The sequence below is a fragment of the Lissotriton helveticus genome, chromosome 11, assembly GCF_964261635.1.
Source record: "Lissotriton helveticus chromosome 11, aLisHel1.1, whole genome shotgun sequence".
Lineage (NCBI taxonomy): Eukaryota > Metazoa > Chordata > Amphibia > Caudata > Salamandridae > Lissotriton > Lissotriton helveticus.
The window spans coordinates 602,511,625-602,531,396 of record NC_136072.1 but is presented as its reverse complement, the minus strand read 5'-3'; the positions used below and the strand labels follow the sequence as shown (position 1 = coordinate 602,531,396).

The 19,772-nt window shown below is 44.6% G+C and overlaps 1 protein-coding gene across 2 annotated transcripts in view; it reads left to right on the top strand.

Moving 5' to 3' along the window:
• ATR (ATR checkpoint kinase) overlaps positions 1-19,772 on the top strand; it is a 340,021-nt gene that overhangs the window by 177,024 nt on the left and 143,225 nt on the right. For both annotated transcript variants that reach the window (XM_078666419.1, XM_078666418.1), the window contains exons 26-28: positions 2,756-2,893; positions 11,869-12,076; positions 13,055-13,233. In XM_078666419.1, the coding sequence (XP_078522545.1) occupies positions 2,756-2,893; positions 11,869-12,076; positions 13,055-13,233 (525 nt within the window). The remainder of the gene's footprint in view (positions 1-2,755; positions 2,894-11,868; positions 12,077-13,054; positions 13,234-19,772) is intronic.

Below are 19,772 nucleotides of genomic sequence, written 5' to 3'. Positions count from 1 at the left end.
AGTTCATCCCTCATTTTCCTTTCACAACTATGGAAGCCATACATAACATAAATGCTGTGTGTTTTCTTTATCCTTCTACCTACTTACAGTACCATACAAATGCAGTTGTTTTAATTTGACCAGCTTTGTCAAACTTCTTCCTGGCCTCCTAGGCCATGATTAGCAGATGGAGTGCCTCCTTTAGCCACACATGCAAGGTTGGAGGTGGCACTGTAGCCATCCATTGTCTTTGTACACTTTATCTGACCCAAAACAGCTTCATTTGCAGATTCAAAGACCTGCCTTCATTAGTGTGTGCCAGTCTGCCCCATCAAAGATGTCGATCTAACAAGGATGCTTATAGTGGATTCTCAGCAGGGATCTAGGAGGACCGATTTAATTTATTTCCTCTACGCTAGAGTGACATCACTAACTAGTAATAAGTCTCTATATAAAGATATTCTTGGAAAGTCCGAGTTGATTGGGTTCATTGTGTAACCTATAGATTACATTTTCGAACAAATACATGATGATGTTTGTGCCATTCTCTTGCCTTCTATATAGCAGTCCTGCATCTGACTGCGAGGCTGGGTACAGGTAAATGAAAGAAGACATTATTGATGTGACCGGGGGAAGGTCTGCAGGGACAGAAAACATGAGAAGGAGGAGTCAGAGAAACCTCTAACCAACTTCTTTTTATGTCACCCAAATGTAGACCTTAATTGTGAAGAAACCATTCTGAGGTACATTGACTTCCTCTTAGCAGAGCAGAAGCCACAGTTCTTGTTTCAGCCAGTTGGAGACTGAAAAAGTGTCCCTGAATAATTTCACTTATATTGTGACATTGTTGGCATAGCCTCAGTAGGCAGGATCACCATAATAAATTTGGCAAAGCTAAAATCATTATTCTTAAGCCAGGCTGGTTAGTACATTTATAAACACCTACAATTTGGTATGGCAACCCTTTTACATGTCACACTGCATGACATGCTAACTCATTGTAATAGTTACTAGCTTCTTCTCACAAGAGCTTTTCGAAACTATTAAGTCTAGCAAAAACAGTAAACAAGTTATAGAATATCTCCAATTGAGGAAAAAACAACTTTCCAATGTGTACGGTAACAACTTCTTGCTGCACTGGTTTGAATTTTGAGATGGCTAGAAGATTTTGATGTGTTCAATGTCAAGTCGAGTCAAGAATAACTTTATTTTGTCTCAAAGAACCATAAAAAGATTCACAGATTTAAAAAAGATTAAAATACCATACATACAAGATTCGCAATAACAGATTAAAATCTCTAAGCAAATTTTACTCATAGTGCTTTCTGATCGCTAGAGGCACTAATGTAGTTAGCTACTGCAATGCAGATTCCAGCTGTGGCCAAGGAATGTAAAAAATTAAAACCATCAATATACGAGCAAGGGCGAGCTTTCCTTAATAATGGGAGCAGAAATCTAGTTCTCTCCGATTTATACAATGTGCCAAATATTATAAAGTGCATAGTGCTTTGAACAAAGACATTATCGCAGGGAATAAGCCAGTTTGACCACCCTCCTTGGCAAGGAAATGCCAGCAAAAAGTGCACTGTGCATGAGCGCAACCTAGTTAGATAAAATCTAAACTGAGTCTTAATAGAAAGCTATAAATAAAATTGTGCAGGGGCAGGAGGCAAATGGGGGGTCTCCCATATCATCATGTCAGTAACTAATAAGCCTATTGTCCCGGGAGCGGTACGCCTCCTTAATACCTTTAGCATTCAAAGGAATCAAATGGTATTTCCTCCTTAAATATTGAAACCATGGAATCTTTCAAACATTGTCTGATTTTAAGCAGTCTCTTATAACATCACGTGACAACTTCAAGTCCTCAGAGGTCCATATCTTGGCCTTTAGGGGCAAAGGGGTACTGCCTTTACGGCCTTCTTTAAATTCTAGTCCACGTTACATATGGCAGAATAGGGTAGGAGTGCTTTTCGGGAGCATCAGGAGCTTTTTCATAAATGTGTTTTCAATTACTGCAAGCTGTTGGCTTTTAGTGTAGCCCCAAACCCCAGCTCCATACAAGGTGATATACATTTGGCTCTATAAAGGGTAATTAGTTCCTTCACGGGCTTATGCCCAAATTGAAAAGCAAAGCGAAATAGTGTCCATTGCCTTACTTGTCTACTGTGCTCTTAGGGTCAAAAGTGGTTCCCAACTCAACTGACTATTAAAAGATTACCCACGTATGAGAAATTACTAACCTTTTCTATCTACTTTACCTGCACGATAACTGTTGTGGTTTTAGGTCCACATACCATTTAATAGGATTTTATAAAAGTAACTTTTAAATCAAGCTAGGTCATAAAATCTTTAAAAGCATCAAGGGATTTCTGTAAACTCATAGCTGTTCTTGCTAAGAAAACCGTGTTATCTGCATAAGATAAAAGCTTTCAATGTAAAAATCTGAGATCTAAGTAGATCGAAATTATTCTTTTGGGGGGAAGGCGCTTTGATATTGTAAATGGAGGCATCAGGAGAATCTGTTTTTAACTGAGAAGTTTTCTTTTTATCAATTCAAAGTAATAATATTGACAAACAGTCTCACTTGAACCAGTAAGAGGGCTTACTATGACCAGCAAAATGTGTGAAGGCAGGGCATAAGATTTGAAAAGAGATAAAGGTTGTTGTATTACTGCTTCAATGGAAGTGGAGATGGGATATTGTACAGTGTTATTGATTCACCAACTGTTTCATGCAAAGTAATCTTAAAATCATTTTTGTATTTGCGTTGAAGGTTAGACATGAACTTGCCAGTAGAGTGTTCAACTGCTGCAGTATAATGATGAAGCACGACTTCAAGGTTACCATCTATCTCTTGCCTCATATTCTCGTCTATGTCCTATTGGGGTGCAGTCAAGAAGATCAACAAGAGGTGAGAATCCTTAGTGGTGCAATGCTGATGTGATTTGTTTGCTTTGGCAGACGGTGTGATCCATACTTGTGCAATGTTGCTTTGATTTGGTTACTTTGGGAGTGAGTGTTAAGGCATCAAGTACATGACTGTCCATTTAAGTTGAGCTGCTTCTTTCTGTAACTGATGTTTGGCGTTGCAGCCGGTCCTTAATATTTGTGGATTTTTTGGTCATTGGTGACCAAATACTGTTCAACACGTAAACCAAGTACTAAAACCTAAAAATAGTGAATCCTGAATCTTTTTTTTTACCAAGCTATAAATACCCTTGGAAGTGTACAAAGTAGTGAATGTGGAATAAATATATTTTAATGGAGGCAGTGCATCTGTTCTTGTTGAAGCAGCATATGATTTTGTTCAAGAAATGTCTTGCTGGCTACATCAGTTTAGTAGCTAGTTGTAATGTTTGTATAGTGGGCCACGGTATATCTTTTCATCACATTTATCAATATCATTAAGTGAAACCCACATAATCCCTCTGCTGTCCCCTTCTCCTAGGTTCAAGGACAAACTGAAGAAAATGAATAAGAGGCCATGTAAAGGAAATAAAAAGATTCCTAACTCTAGGATTCCCTGTTCTATTTTGGCACAGTTCTCCACTGAGCATTACTAATGCAATGCAATATGTCGAATGGCATCTGGTGGAGATGTTGATACTAACCATGGGTCAAAGTCTTTGACTTTTCAAGCATTGACCAAATGATCTACCGGATTTATGAAGCTCACACTAGATAATTTCTGGAAAAATGTTAAGTACGACTTTCAGATGTCCTTGTAGGGTCTACGGCACCCTCCTGCTGAGGGGGGCCTAGGTGCCCCTGATTTTAAATTGTACTTCTTGGTCTTGTTGCTCCAGTAGCTATCGCAATGGCTTGATGGAACCCACCAAAAAGAGCTAGGGTTGGTGGAGCAGTCCACATATTTGGGTGCTTTGCTAGCTAAACTGGTCTGTCTGGTGGTAGTGATTCTGCGCCCAGGAGTGCTTCTGACTGCGGTGCTAAAATGCTGGAGGTGCTGTGTCTTGAGAATCATGGGGATCCCCCTATATGCTGCGGCATTGCCCCTGGTGGGCCTCCCACACGGAGACCCCCTCTCCTTTTTCACAACAGGCAAGCTGTCAGCCTGGATGGATGCCAGACTGGTGACAGTAGGGGACTGTTACCTACAGGTTGCTCTGCCCACTATGACCTGCCCCTAGGACAATTCCTTATATACAAGGCACTGACTTGGAAGCTCCAGGACCTGTGGGCTGGGGGATGGGATGAGCCTTTGACCCATACAGTGTTGCAGCTGTTGGTTTCCCTTGGTACCTCCAGACATCTGATAATGTGGATTGACCGCTCCTTCTCCGAGATGGTCCGTAGACCCCTATCTACCATGTGAGGGCGATGGGTGGGGGCTCTGGGACGGGACATTACGGATTTGGAGTGGCGTAGATAAGGGCATATCCAAAAAAGGTCTTCAGAAATATGAGGCTAAAGTACACCCAATTTAACTATATTCACATGACATATATGATTCCACACAATAACTGGGTGGTTTAGTGGGGGAATTGCGTGCTTCCCCAAGATGCAGACCCTTGGATGCAGATTTTGTCTATATGGTCTGGGACTGCCCCCAATTACGTACATTCTGGAACGATATGATTGACGCCCTAAGTGCTACACTGGGATGCTCTCTTTCCTGCTCCTTGGAGGCCTTATATTAGGGCTGTTCATGAGACCCCCACGGACGAAAAGTTAGCACTAGATTTGTAGACCTGGCTCTAGTGTTGGCCAAAAGACCAATATAGATGCCTGGAAATCAGCCACTGGTCCAGGGATGAGAACCTGGAACGCGGATGTGACTCAGTGGAGAAGGAGAAGTGTGGCTCAATGGTTAAAGCGGCAGACCCTGATGCAGAGGTCTGGCCCGGGACCAGGGTTCAATTCCCGCCTCGGCGGGTCTTGGGCTCAATTTCCTCGGACCTGATCATTCTCGCCTCGGTGCCTATTCTAATCATGGGTCCCGCTCTGCAACTCTGGGCAATAGCTTGCTTAATCTCCACAACGGCCCCAACAGCGCTGGGATGCCTGGCTTCACCTTGAGGGTGCCCAGGAGTGGACATTTCACAGGGAAAAACCAGGAAGGGTTCCACAGCGGTATGCGTTACAGCGCCAGGACACTCATGGGTATTAGTGCGCTTTACAAGTACAAATTACATTTACATTACTCAGTGGGCAAGAGCTGAAGAGAGGGCCCTGATCCATGATGAAGCTAGAGGGGTACGGTGACCCCAACTGCGGGACTGTGGACAGAAATTCTAGGTGCTTGGGAGCATCCGGAGGGAGAGTCTGGTGATGATACTGAGGACCAACCAGGACTGACTGAGGGAGATGGGGCAGCCCTTCCACCCGGGGTTCACCCAGAGAAGGCGTTGTACATTAGGCTTAATACATTTCCACCGACACTGCCACAGCCCTCTAAAGACAGACCCTCTCCCCCCTTCCAAGATGAGTACCCTAGAACCATATATTTTGCAAGTTCTGGTAGGACTCTTGAACGTGTCTCTTATGCAAGGGAAGAACCTGCAGGTATGGAAACATGCCTTGGTTCTGCCCCTCTTGCAGAAAGAGAAACCAATAACTCCCTCTGACTCCCCACCTCCAGCACAAATGACCCCTCATCCCCTGCGGAACACCTCCATTTCCAGATCCAGACCAGCCCCAGAACGACTCTACGTGGCACCCTCGCCTACAGACCTCCCAGACCTTGAACAGCTTTCACCACTACCATCACCGACCTCATCACCCCCCACACCATTGCCTCAATGGACTACATACTGCTCGAAGACCTCAACTTCCACCTCGACAACCTCAGCGACCCCCAACTACTCCACCTTCCTGGACAACCTCTCCAAAATCGGTCTGAAACCTCTCGTCACCACCCCCACCCACAAGGCAGGACACACCCATGACCCCATCTTCGTAGGAGGCAACAACATCCCCTTCAGCCACACCACGCAACCCCCCTGGACAGACCACCACTGCATACGCTTCTCTTTCGACAAGGCCACCACTCATAAACCTACAACACGCCCTTCGCGAAGGAACTGGAGCAAGGTCACTGAGGAGCACCTCAACTCCACCCTCAACCATGATCCCCCTCCCACCTTGACTGACACCAACTCCGCAGCCAAAGAACTACACTGATGGCTCACCATCTGCCCTGACAAGCTCGCCCCCCCCCTGCGCAACCCCGACAGACAGCGCCCCAGGAAGGCCATCTGGTTCAAAACCGATCTCCAACAAGCCAGACTCACCTGCAGACGTCTCAAGAAGCTATGGAGGAACATCAAATCCGCGGAAGATCGGACCTACAAAAACGCCATGACAGAATACCAGCAACTCATCAGATCCACCAAAAGGACCTTCATCCAGAACAAAATCCTCGCCAACTTCAGCAACTCAAAAGAACTCTTTTGCATCATTCAGGAATTCACCAACCCCCCCGTCCCCCCCCCCACCGTAGCCACGGACGTCACACCCTCCCGGGACCTTTGCAACAAACTGCTCCTACTTCCATCTGAAAATCAAGTCAGACACCAGAGGCCGAAACCACTCCTTCCTCCAGCAATGACAGCCAGCCTACCATATAGGCCTGGAACCCGGTCCCCACTGAAGACACCGCCACGACCATGAAAAGCATTCACTCCGGAGCTCCCAAGGACCACTGCCCGATGCACATCTTCCACAGAGCAGCAGCCGCCATAGCACCCGAGCTACGATGCATCATAAACGCCACTTTCTAAGCCAGCACTTTCCCCAATGGCTGGAAACACACAGAAGTCAAGCCCCTCCTCAAGAAACCCTCTGCAGACCCGATGGACCTCAAAAACTACTCACCCATCTATGTCTTCCCCTTTGCTACCAAAGTCACAGAGAAGATCGTCAACGTCCAGCTAACTAATTTCATCGAAGAGAGCTCCTTCCTCCACCCTTCCCAATTCGGATTTCACAGCAACCACAGCACCGAGACTGCCCTCCTCAACGCCACAGACGACATCTGCACTCTCCTCCACCAAGGCCACACCACGGCCCTCATCCTACTAGATCTCGCTGCAACCTTCAACACCGTCTTCCACTGCCAGACTCCACGATGCCGGCATACAGGGAACCGCCCTTGGCTGGCTCCGCTCCTTACTCACTGGCAGAATCCAAAGGATCAGACTCCTGCCTTCCTTTCCGAACCTACAGAGATCAACTGTGGAATACCCCAAGGATCATCGCTCGGCTCCACGCTCTTTAACATCTACAAGGCCCCCCTTGCCGCCATCGTCCGACAGCATGGGCTCAGCATAAAATCCTACGCTGATGACACCGAGGTCATCCTCTCCCTCACAAAGGTTCCCCACATCACCAGACTCTGCTTCCAGGAACGAATAAAAGACGTCGCATCCTGAATGAGCAGCAGCTGCCTGAAGCTCATCTCAGAGAAGACCGAAGTCCTCATCCTTGGACCTACCCCTCACCTGGTGTCCCACCGCCCTCGGAACCCCTCCCCGCCCCCCACTCCCACGGATCGCACCCGAAACCTCAGCATCATACTCGAATCCTCCATCACCATGACCCGACAGATCAACACCGTCACCTCCACCTGCTTCAACACCCTCCAGATCCTACGTAAGACCTTCAAATGGATCCGCCCCGAATCCTGAAAGACCGTCACCCACACATTCATAACAAGCAGACTGGACTAAGGGAACAATCTCTACTTCCAAATTAACAAATCCCTGCTCCCCAAACTCCAGACCATCCAGAACACCGCAGCCAGACTCCTCCTCGGCATCCCATGGCATGAACTCCTCACTCAACACCTGTGAAACCTCCACTGGCTCCCTATTGAGAAGAGAGTAACCTTCAAACTACTAACCCACGCCTATAAATCCCTCCTAACACCGGACCCCGATACCTCAGTGAAAGAGGCTCCTTCCACGTACCCAAAAGAAACCTCTGCTCAGCCGACCTCGCTGAACCACGCGCATTTGCAAAGCCAGGGCCGGTGGAAGAGCCTTTTCCTACAGCGCTGCAAAAACCTGGAACGCGCTCCCGATCAGACGCTGCCCCACTCTGTACACCTTCAGGAAGAGCCTCAAGACCTGGCACTTTGACTGAACCGGAGCTGCAGCCCCCCCCCCCCCCCTCCCCACCCCAAATCCCTCACCCACCCCCCTCAGCGCCGTGAGGCCATCACAGGCAAGCAGCGTGCTTCACAATTCCCTAATTGATTAATTGATTGGACCCTAAGAATTGGTCTAAATCTAGAACAATCTGAATGATTCCCATTATGGCGAAAGTAATGGATAAGCATCCGGTGGACACTCTTTTGCTTGTCTAGGGCTGAAACTGTGGACCCTCAGTGTATAAGAAACTGCACTTCTTTAAAGCAATTTTGCAAACTTTTAAATACATGGCTCTTCTAAGTATGGTGTTTTCAGAATCTCCTTGCTGATCCTTGGCACCGGGAAACCCGATGGGTAGCTGTGCGCTCTACAAATGGCAATTAATAATAATAATAATATGTCAATGAGCAGTGCTTCTTGTGTAACTGAGTTTGGTTTACCCCAAAAGTGTAGTACATTCATAGTCTTGTGAAAGAATGGTACTCCAGTCTGTGGAGGCACTGTACAAATGACTTGTATAAATGACTGGGAATACATGGGCAAAAGAGGCAGCAGAGAAAGATGTACAGAAGACATTAGAGCATTTTTCTTGCCAAACGTTGAAAGGAGAGCAGATGTTTGAAGTGACAACTGGCAACAGTATGCTTTTGAGGCCAGGCAGTGGACAACCAAATGTATGTTGGAGGTGCTCTCCTCATTTAAAAACTGCACATTTGAAATAATATTAATGACTGGCTTGCAGATTGACCTTTTGAAGAAGGGCTGCCTTTCTGAGGGGTTCTCTTTGTTCCATCTTCAGTCCAATTGAAGTCACATCTGGAAGAAATGTAGAGAATGTTTACCAAGGTGATGGAATTGCTGTATGAAAATGAGCAAGAGTAGTATGGTAATAGTAGCCGAAGGACATGACCCCAGTCGCTCTGGGAGGAATGTGAGCACTATTGGTAGCGTGGTCTTGTGCTTGGTGGGCATCCCATTCTAGCTTAATGTGAGTATTCTAAAGAGCTACTTTTACAATTTCTGGGAGTGACATAGGGTGATGGGCTGGCCATTGGTGTCTTAGCTTGCGGCAAACCAGGGAGTTTCGCCTTCTAGGTAGGGGAGTAGGGAATGAATTGAGAGTTCTAGGGCTGACCTCCTACTCTATTACCCCCTCTGCTTCCTTTCCGTCTTCATATAGCCCATTTCTCCTAGTGATGCAGAAGTGTAATGCCTAATTAAAAAAGTGTTCACCCTAGTGTATTGCCTGATGAGTAGCAAGGATGCTCAAGTAGTTGCCATTCTCAGGTATTTGTTCTGCATCCCATGTTTATTATACAATAAACTTATGTCTGAACGAGCCCACAGCTGGAGATCTTTTAGGTTAAGTAATATAATTTCCCAAACGTTCTGCCCTAGTCGTAGCTTATGTACCATTTTCAAAAGACTTTATATCCAGGGATGTACAATTTATGATTAAAATGTAATCTACAGATTTGTCAATTGACCGTCTGCATTTGGTAATTGACATTTTAAAGTCCTCAGCCCTTTACCTCTTAGAAAATGTTTATCTACTCTATTACTGGATTCTAACTGAGTTCATAAAAATGTGGAATATATGTGCATGTGTTGAATCCTGAAACATACCTGAAAGAAACATTTTAGATTGAAAAATAAAAATGTGATACAGTGTTTAAATGGAAAACTGCATGGCAGTGACCGCAGAAGACACTCAATTGATGGATGGAATGCAGAACAAGTCAAAACATTCATCCCCAGTCAAGACATCTGGGTTAAATCCATCATTCTTTTGCCCACCATGCCACCCCAGTTTAGACCTCGCCATATGCAAATCAGACTTGACCCTGTGCTTCATGGGAACAGTCAAGCCCGAACTGCCAAGCCAGGTCCTCCCTGGACCGGAAACAAGGATCCTAGGACCAGTTTCGGGGTCTCACCCCCTCATCAGCCAGGATAGCTTGAATCCAGTGGCACAGTGAGCCCGGGACCCATGTCTGGGCATACCCGGCGCGCTTAGGGCGAGAAAGCAAAAGACACACAATTGATGGAAGGAATGCAGAACAAATCAAAACATTCATCCCCAGTCAAGACATCTAGGTTAAATCCATCATTCTTTTGCTCACCATGCCACCCCAGTTTAGACCTGGCCATATGCAGTGACAGTCGGACCAATCAAGATATAGCTTCTCTTGCTGGGACTGTGTATAGGATGACGCCAGAATGAGCGAGTATGACACTAACTCCTAAAGGGTACTCCTGTTCCCAACTGGAGAACTCTTAGATTAAGTCATATTTTTTGGGAGAATGTGAGCATGGGAACCCGTGAAAGCTACAGAATAAAATTAAACTGAAACTAATTACATAAAGCAATGACAGCATTTCCTACCATTTGACCCAAAAGGCTAAGCATAAACGTTGTAAATCTAAACTGAAAGCTAAAAATTAAGCACTGTTCATGGTAGTCCAAAGTCCCACCAGGAATTGCAGAAATCCTCCTTAGAGATTCGAGACTTGATTTGCTGGATTATATGACAAGGATCTGGAAAGTGACTCTAAGCACACTATAAATTGCGGATACTGCTAATCACTGCCAGACCCTCTTACAGCAGATTGAAAGTCCGCCTGTGATGCGTGTGAGGGCACCATGCTTGTGCAGGTCTGTAGGAACCTACATGCTAAGGTGTCTCGTAGGTCAGCGAGTCACCTTGTTGATGGAATTGTTTCCATAGTGTATAGAATGTGTCAGTTTTTTTATCTGAAGATGTGCCCAACACCCATTTACCACAGCCTATGTGACTTCCGATTTCATCGTAGGACAAGGGAACCTGTAAACCCTTTATCACGTGAAACCTTTTAAACCAAGAAAAGCATAATCACAATTGCTATACCCTAACCAGTCACTGAATCATCATTTTGATAAGTTGATTTCTCTCTGGGGAAAGGATGGAAGCATAAAGGACATATAAGGAACCAGTTGTAGGGCATTAGCTGTTTAAGCCATTTGTTGCTGTATTACAAGAATTATGCATCACAATTGATTACAAGCTTTGGGTTGATGCTTCACCAGAGGCATTTGTGCTTATTCTAAGGCACCATGCATGACTTTACCAAAATAGGACCCCAGTGCGTGAATCCCTCTAACATCATTTAATAGTGCAGCCTTGTTCTCGAGGTTCATTCTTTGAACTGTCCCCCATGCTTTGGAGTAAGAAGGAGTGGTTTACTAAAGTGAGGAAAAGATAATGCTCTGGTCACCCTGCATTATCATTCAATAATCTTCCCGTATGTGTCTGCACAAACCTTGACCTGCTTCTCCAACCCAGAATCTTACACATCTGTGAATTGCAATGGGTGTACTGGTTACAAATCGGAAATGTGGAAGCATTTATGTTTTGATTATGGGCTACACCCTCTGAGGTTTATACGCATAAAAAGCAGTTTCCAGTGTTGCTACATGAATTGGCCTCTGCTAAGAATTTTTAGGTAGTTCACTTCATTCATATCCCTTTCTTTGTAGTCACATTTTGGGAAGTGATTTAGCATCCACTCAACAATGTCAAGTCCAAATCCCAAGAAATAATGCATGCACCACATGGCGAGTGCAAGCTTTTCTCCTAACATGATTTATGCTTTTATTAGATTTGTTTTCACTATTTTTTTGTACTAATTATAGTTCACCCTTTACTTTTGACCCCAATTGTCACAGCAGAGCTTTGTGTCCATTATCCTTCATGCCTCCCTTTAGGAAACCTAAAGCGTGTTTCTGTCTTTAAAGGTGTATGCCGAGATCATGGCTGTTTTGAAACATGACGACCCATGGATTAGACGCCTGCAAGATAATGCATCTGACCTGAGTCAGCTTAGCACCCAGACTGTCTTCTCTATGCTTGACCATCTGACTCAGTGGTCAAGGCACAAGTTCCAGGCACTCAATGCTGAAAAACCTACCAACAAATCTGCCAGAGAAAAAGTTGATCACAAAGGTGAGTTACAATTTTCCAAACGGGTGGGTAACGATGGTAACATGATATGAGAAACCATCTTCAGAAGACAAGTAGACCTTACCTGTGCTCGTGCAGCACACTATGCCAATTTACTTGCACAAAGAAGAAAGTTAAGGGCCTTCTTTTTAGTACCAATTGTTCTCCCTTGGGCATCTCCGGCCATGCGCAAGGTGCTGATTCAAACATGCAGTTAATGTAAAAAATAAAATAATACCACTGTTAGAGTCCAGCAACAGTGCCACAAAAGTTAAAGGGGGTTTCAGTGGAAATAGACTAGACTAAGTCAAAGAATTTTCTAAATTTAAACATGGTTCTTTTTAGTGGGATCTTGATGACAGGGCAGTCTGAACCACAAATAGGTGAAGGTGGGCTAAAGTTGGAGTTTAGACTCTTTGAGAAAAGTTGAAGTGGTGCAAATATGATCACAGCTCAAAGGCATAGGTGCTCACAGGCATAGGTGGTCACAGACAATAAGACGGGAAAAGAGGTTAATGAGAACATATGTTTTTTTTGGTATCCATTAACCAATGTCTTAATCTTGCTTTTAATGTGTGACAGCCAGTTCTTAATTTGAGCCAATGGTTTCTATGGCTTTGCACCGGCACTTAAATGTCAACACCGGTGTTTGTGATAGTCTGCCACAAGGTGGTGTTGTATATATACATTACAGATAACTATTACCAGCCGCCCAAGCCATTCTCCTAGCTTTGGGGGCCAGAAATAGTCCGAAATGTCAAACTGGTAGGATTGTGATGGTTAGTAGATGTGTTGTTATTGTCATTGGCCGTATGGCAGGGGCAAAGGGTGGTGCTAGTTGCAGTGCCCTCCTGATGAGGGCCCTGGTACTTATTTTTTTTTTTTACCTAATTAAGCACTGATGGCCGCCATGTTTTAACACAGTTCAAATCACTGAAGAGTTCATTGACTAATCTTGTTTTTCTGTTCTTATTGATGTAGCGTTGAGCGAAGATTTGGGGGAGTATCAGAATGTGACCCGTTTTCTGGACCTTATTCCTCAGGATACCTTGGCTGTCGCTTCCTTTCGCTCTAAAGCTTACACAAGGGCTGTAATGCACTTTGAGTCGTACATCACAGAGAAGAAACAAAACATCCAGGAGCACTTAGGCATCCTCCAGGTAACAAGCAGGCATTTTTCACAGAACATCAAAATATTTCTTACCAGCCTGTGTCAGTGTTGTGCAGTCTCCTTCTTCAGAAGACCAATTATTGAGTATTTGTTGCACCGTAATTCATTGGACTTAAGGAGACTGTCTTGGTAAGTCCAAGTTTGAAAGGTGCTGCTTCATTCTAAATTTAAGTAGTTGGTATAAGTCATTTACTAAATTCAATATGTTTTCTTAAGCTTCTGGAGTGAACTGCTGGGGACATTTAGTATAAATATATTGTCTATATATATGTGTGTATATATACATTTGAGATGTCATCAGTGATGTCATCGGTGATGTCACTGACCATGTCATGAATGATGTAATATGTGACATCATCAGCAGTGGATTGCGGGTGCGCGAAATATAGTTAGTCCAACTAACTATATATGAGCAATTTCAATGGTTCTGTATGAGTAAAATGTCCAGCTAACTATAACACCACTAAAACTTATAGTTGTGTGAGTGAATTTCCAAGGTTTTTTAAATGCTAATACCTAACTATATATGACCTGAAACCTATGGTTTTTTCAGTGAATTTGCAAGGTTTTTTAAATGCTAATTCCTAACTATATATGGCCTGAAACCTAAGGTTTTTTCAGTGAATATATATATATATATATATATATATATATATATATATATATATATATATATATATATATATATATATATATATATATATATATATTTTATCAGTCTTGGTCAAAAACACCTCAGGCTAAGGCTTAAGATGTTTGATTAATACGCATTTGGCAAAGCCACAACATATTTTAGAAGAAGGGGGCTCTTAAGACTTTCAATTAATGACTTTTTGTGTTTTTACCCTGAGTCATCGCTACCTGCTGCCACACCAAAATGGTCTCTACCTCTAACCCTGCTTCCAAAATGGTCTCTACCTCTACCCCTGCTTTTCCTATAGATTTGCGTGCTATTTTCCAGACATCAGTGATGACCTTCCATAGCATACTGTGAATTTAGCCTTGTTAGCAGAGTTGCAGACCTAACTTCTATGAAATCAAGGCTCTAAAAATTTCCCGCTCCAATGTCATAGACTCCTTTTTAGGTCTTGCCTAGGCAGCGCGCATGCGCTGCTCTAGGAGATGACCTTTAGAAATTGGTCAGCTCTTTTCAAGTACTCGTGCTGGCATCCACCTTGCGGGAGCGAGCAGCAGCGCGCGCGGCCACGCTAATTGTGAACAGATGGCCCACTCGCCGCTGCTCGCTCCCGCAAGGTGGATGCCAGCACAGGCACGAGTGCTTGAAAGCGTTTCAAATCATTCAGACATTTACAGGATTGTGTTTGCAGCCAGAAATGCAGTTCCTGGCGGAAAACGCAGTCCGCCTTTACTGATTCGGCCCACTGTCCTTTCAGGATGGCTTTTTATTAGAACCCGTCACCCTTTTTTTGCACGTAAATATCAAGGGCCGGGCTTCTGTGCATGTGAAAAAGCATTTACCGTTGAAAGTGCATTTAAACATTCTATTTCTTAAAGTTTTTTTTTTTCATACGAAGGATGAGAGCTGCCTCGTGCTTTTCAAACTACGGATTCTGGTTATAAATGCAACAGGGTAAATGTAATTTCCGTTAATTAAAAAGGCTTGTGGGTGTCCTCTGCATTCATTCAGGTGGCTACTCGGCGCCCACTGGCCAACAAACCCTTCCTCACGGCACAGGCGTTTCGAAGACTCTGTTGTGGCATCAAGGGGTTCCCCCTTTTACACAGACACAAAATGCATCCCACGGTGTCTAGTTGACCCCACTCAGTTGTCCTTTGACCTCCCCAATTGTTAGCTCCTAGCGTCAAGAGCCACAGACTCTCCCCCGACCACAGCGCCTAATGCGGCTTCCTTTCTTGTTTTGGTAAAACCAAATGCAACAGCTCCTTTCAGTTCCCCCCTCCTCCTCCCCACCACTTACACTTCTGCTCCAGATGTTACGATTGAAACATTGCTGACTGTGGGCGTGCAGGGAGATCTTGCATCTGTGGAGCAACAGCCTAAACACAGGAACAGAGCCAGAGTATGTGACAATGACCCCGCGCTGCCCCCCGGTGCCCCAGCGTTGCCCCCGGGATACAACCGGCCATAAACCAGCAATATATCTGTGGCCACATGACAGCGCCGAGCCCCTTGACACTGGCACACAATGAGGTAAGTGGAGCTCCAAGACAGAACACACAGGGAAAAAATATTAAAACCCACCACGTTTCTCCACACCCACCGCCAACACACTTTTCCCACCCAACAACCATTCAAATGACCCCTCCTACTCGCCACGATCTTCAGACTCACCACCCTACCCCTCTATCATCCTCACCCAGGCACCAACCCTCACTAATATCTTGCCGCAATCCAGGTCCCAACCCAACACCCTCCCACCAGCGCCACATTCACCAACCCAACCACCATCCTGCAAACATCTAGCTCTACACCATCCAAGATGCGAATGTCATTCTGCACCAGCTTCATCCGTGCTTCAAACTCCGCTGCCACCCTGAATTATCCATGCTATCATCGCCACTCCTACTCACCAAGCCATCAACTCTCACAAAAACCTTGTTATAAATTGTGCCTGTTATTAAAGCATGTGTAAATGAATTTCTGCTGGGACAGCGCCGGGCATTAGTTAAGCTACAGTGTCCAACTAGGTATGATTGGTTGTAGCTGATAATTAAAGCACATTTATTGCAAGGACAACGTTTGTAAAAAGAATAAATAAATGGCATTAGACCACACATGCAGAATAATGAATTGTAAGTGTAGATAAGAACATAAGACATTGGCAGTAATCATGAAACAAGCATTGGCATAGCCAATAGGCCTTGCTTTTGGGACCTTATAAGTATTTAGTTGTGCAGCACAATGTCCTTGGTGGAACAACATCAACTGTTGCATGGCTAAACTCCTATAAGGTCCCAAAGGCGAGACCTATTGGCTATGCCAATGCTTGTTTTTGTGGATGTTGATGGAGCTCTTGAAAATAGTACAATAATAAGAAGTTTTCAAATGATTTCATATTTTCCACATAGTGCCTGGTTGTCTATTCATTTCTATTTTTAATTTATTTTTAGACGTTCTTTGAGGAGATCATATTTTTATATCATCTTCCTTATTTCTTTATTTACCATTTTCTATAATGCTCCTGCTACTCAAGTTTTCAATACCTCAGAAAAAATTTGTTTTACACATCCTTGTATCAAATCTTTTGCTACTTGAATTTAAATGCAAAGGTAAATGTGCTGGGATGAGTTCCCTGCTGTCCCTGAAACTGGGTTTGAGTTGCAACGTGCTTGTTGTTCCTTAAGCTTAGCTCTATTTCTAGAACATTTTGGGAAATTTTGTTTCGTATTAGTGACCACAGAGGTGCTTGCATGTTTATTCCAACAACACTCCTCCGATATAAGAGTTAGCATTAAGAGACCCTTTACCCATGGGTCTTGTGAGCATAATACATGCACATCTGGGGCTGTATTACAAATAGGCACACTCTTTGCATCAAGGCACACCTTCTTATTGGTGCAATGAGCCCAAAAAGCGAAAAAGTGCCATATTATTGATAGTGTGCCGCCCCCAGGGCAGACGGAGCTCGCAACTGCCCTGGGACAGCAAAGTAGTGAAAAACAAAGCGGCTGCTTCAAGCAGCAGGGATCTCAGAAGCGAGTAAGATTTTGTCACTCTTCTCTGCAAAAAGCAAAAGCTTTTCCTAATGAGAAGCGGCTCCAGGATACTTTAAGGGGCTGTGAGGCATACAAAAGGACCAGGCGAGACCAGTAGCATACTTTTACGGCAAAGCCACTTTATTTTTGGTTTCTCGTCTTTAACTGGCCTTTAATTGTCCTTGTGGGGTTTAAAGGGGACCTTGTTCTCCTGGAAGTGAGGGATCACCAAACTTAGCGCAGTCCACCACTATGTGCTGTGCCACTGAGAGCGGGAGTGTGTTGTATGTGCGGCAGTGCTAGGGACTGCTGGTGCCTTCCCCATCCGCGCCTCCAACCTCCCGAACAGCCCCCGAAGATGTACGCGTACCTGAATAAGCCACGCTCCTCCAGGAGTGTGCCTGGCGGCTCGCTGGTTCGTCGGCCTCCTGGCTTTCCCACGGACTCTTCTTCTCAGGTGTCTTCTCTGGAAGGCTGGGGATGATTCTCTTCTGACCCGTTCTCCGGTGGTTCGTTTTTCGTCTCTGCTGTGGCGTCCTTTCCTCCTGCTTCCTTTTCCGAAGCTCCTATAAGGACCTGGCTTCCACCCACGTGGGTGATGACAGCGTTTTTCCTGGGTCATGGCTCGAGAGTTCTCGACTCTGCTTAAGGGTGCCACATTGAAAGCTGTCTGGAACGATGTCTTCCCAGGTGTCCTGTTCTCCCATCCAAGCTTCCGCATTTATAGTTTGTGAAAACAGAAGGGGTTTTACATGAGGTGGGACACACCACCATTCGTCCTCATCTTCCTTGGACCCCAGCTCAGAGATGCCTTCTTCATGACGGGACCCTCATACTTTGACCTATGTAGGTCACACGGGCACCAAGAACTCCTATGTAAGAGTAAAAACCTCTGGATGTGAAATGTGCACTCTATTGGGCACCATAACGCTAGAACCCATGAAGTAGATTAGGGTATTCAACTTAAAGTCCTGATGAATTGCCACAGACCCATTCGGGCCAAATTGGGCATGAAACATGTTGGCTTTATTTTAGGACCACAAGCTAATCTCGACACTCCATTTATGTTTTAACCTTGGATTGAACAATCTCTGAGAATAAATCTTCAGTGAAAGGGTTGTCCATAGACCATTTTAGATCCTATTCCCTCCCAGTCTACCACACTTCCTTCACAACTTCATAAAAGGGCACTGTCTTATGCGGTGGGCCACACCACTCCAAATGAGCCTCTTTGGGGCCCGCTGGGTATTGCAGCGCCCACCCAGTGAAGAGCACAGCCCATTGATGAAGCATACCATCTTGGTGGGTGAGGGCTTACATATTTGAAAAGGTGTGCCTAGTGACCAAAACAATTGTACCACTATCTCAAATTGGGATCCAGTGGACGAGTGGAACCCCACACTCATTTGGGTTTGCTATTCAACCAGGTGCAACAAAGGACCAACCCCACAAGTTGCTCAAGTTATATAATTACACTACATTGGTGTTGCGTTCACATGGGAGAGTCGCTCAAGATCCCAAATAGAGAAAACCCCATAAGTAGTTGCCTCAAATCTTTCTACCCTTTATCTTAACACCTGGATTAGACGCCATAGAATAAGGGGTTAAGAGAGTACAGTCATAGTGGAGGGATGAAGAGTGGACTTGTGGTTTGGGGTTGGCCCATTTAGTGGTAAGAAGTATCTGATGGAAAGGTGGAGCGCTTAGCTGGGTGGTGGAGTGAGTGATGTACAGTTCCTAGTGAGAGGGAAACATGAAGATGCACTGAGTGGAAGAGGAGACAGGGACTTGGAAGGTTGCAGTAGGGTAGAAGAAAGGACGTAGTTAAACAGATGCCTGCCACAGCAGTTTAGTAGGTTCAGTGCATTTTAGATGCTACTAAAAATAAACAGTCTCAACATGAATGCAGCAATTTCAGTAGTAGGTAATGTCACAAGAAAGCCTCACGGACCCCCACTCTGAAATCGCACTGTTGCTTACATTCCCTCTCCTGCACCTCCAATCATTGGTCATCAGTCAAAGATGGCTAGATGCGCTGGAGCTAAGAAGAAGAAGAATGGAGGGGAAAATGATCTCTATTTTAATATTTGTTCATTGATTTTACTAAGCACAATCGCTTGTGTACATCAGTACCTGGTCAGACGAAACAATTGGCAGATGTATAGCACATATATAATGCATTATTTCTACAGCTGTCAGTTAAAGTCCAGACAGGGACCACGTAATTGTTCGTATATAATAGTATACAATAGTACAAGGTGGCACAGTGGACTAATGCGTCCACTGCAGGGGCCTGTGTTCAACCTCGTGGTTACAGGTTCAAATCTAGGCGGGTCCACCCACCTTTTCATCCGTCTGAGGTCAATAGAATGAGTACCATTGAGTTGAGTAACAACTGTTATTCAGCGCCAAGATGTCTACGGGTGAATGTGCGCTTTACAAATTCACATGTTATGTTATACAAGTATCAAATCAATTGTTTCCTAAGAAAGAAAAGTGCAAAAGAAGAAAAACAGAAGCACAACATTGCCTTCACGACTCAGCCACCCCTCCCCCCCACCCGCCAAATAGAAATACATACCCCGGAACATGCACTGCAGGGTCAGTCCCTTTCAAGAGGATCGCATCTGTTTAGCAAAGAGTCAGTCAACAAGTGGCTAGTTGTTCTTTCAGGGAAAATGATCTCTTGAGCGAGCATTTTGTCTTGTAGATATTCTCTGATCCTCTATAAATCCCATTTTGTAACTGGTTATTAAATAATAAATGAACAGGTGATTAGAGACAGGATTCACCAAAAGATATACCCATTCATTTGTCACTGTTGTTCACATGATGAATTTTACTTCTGTT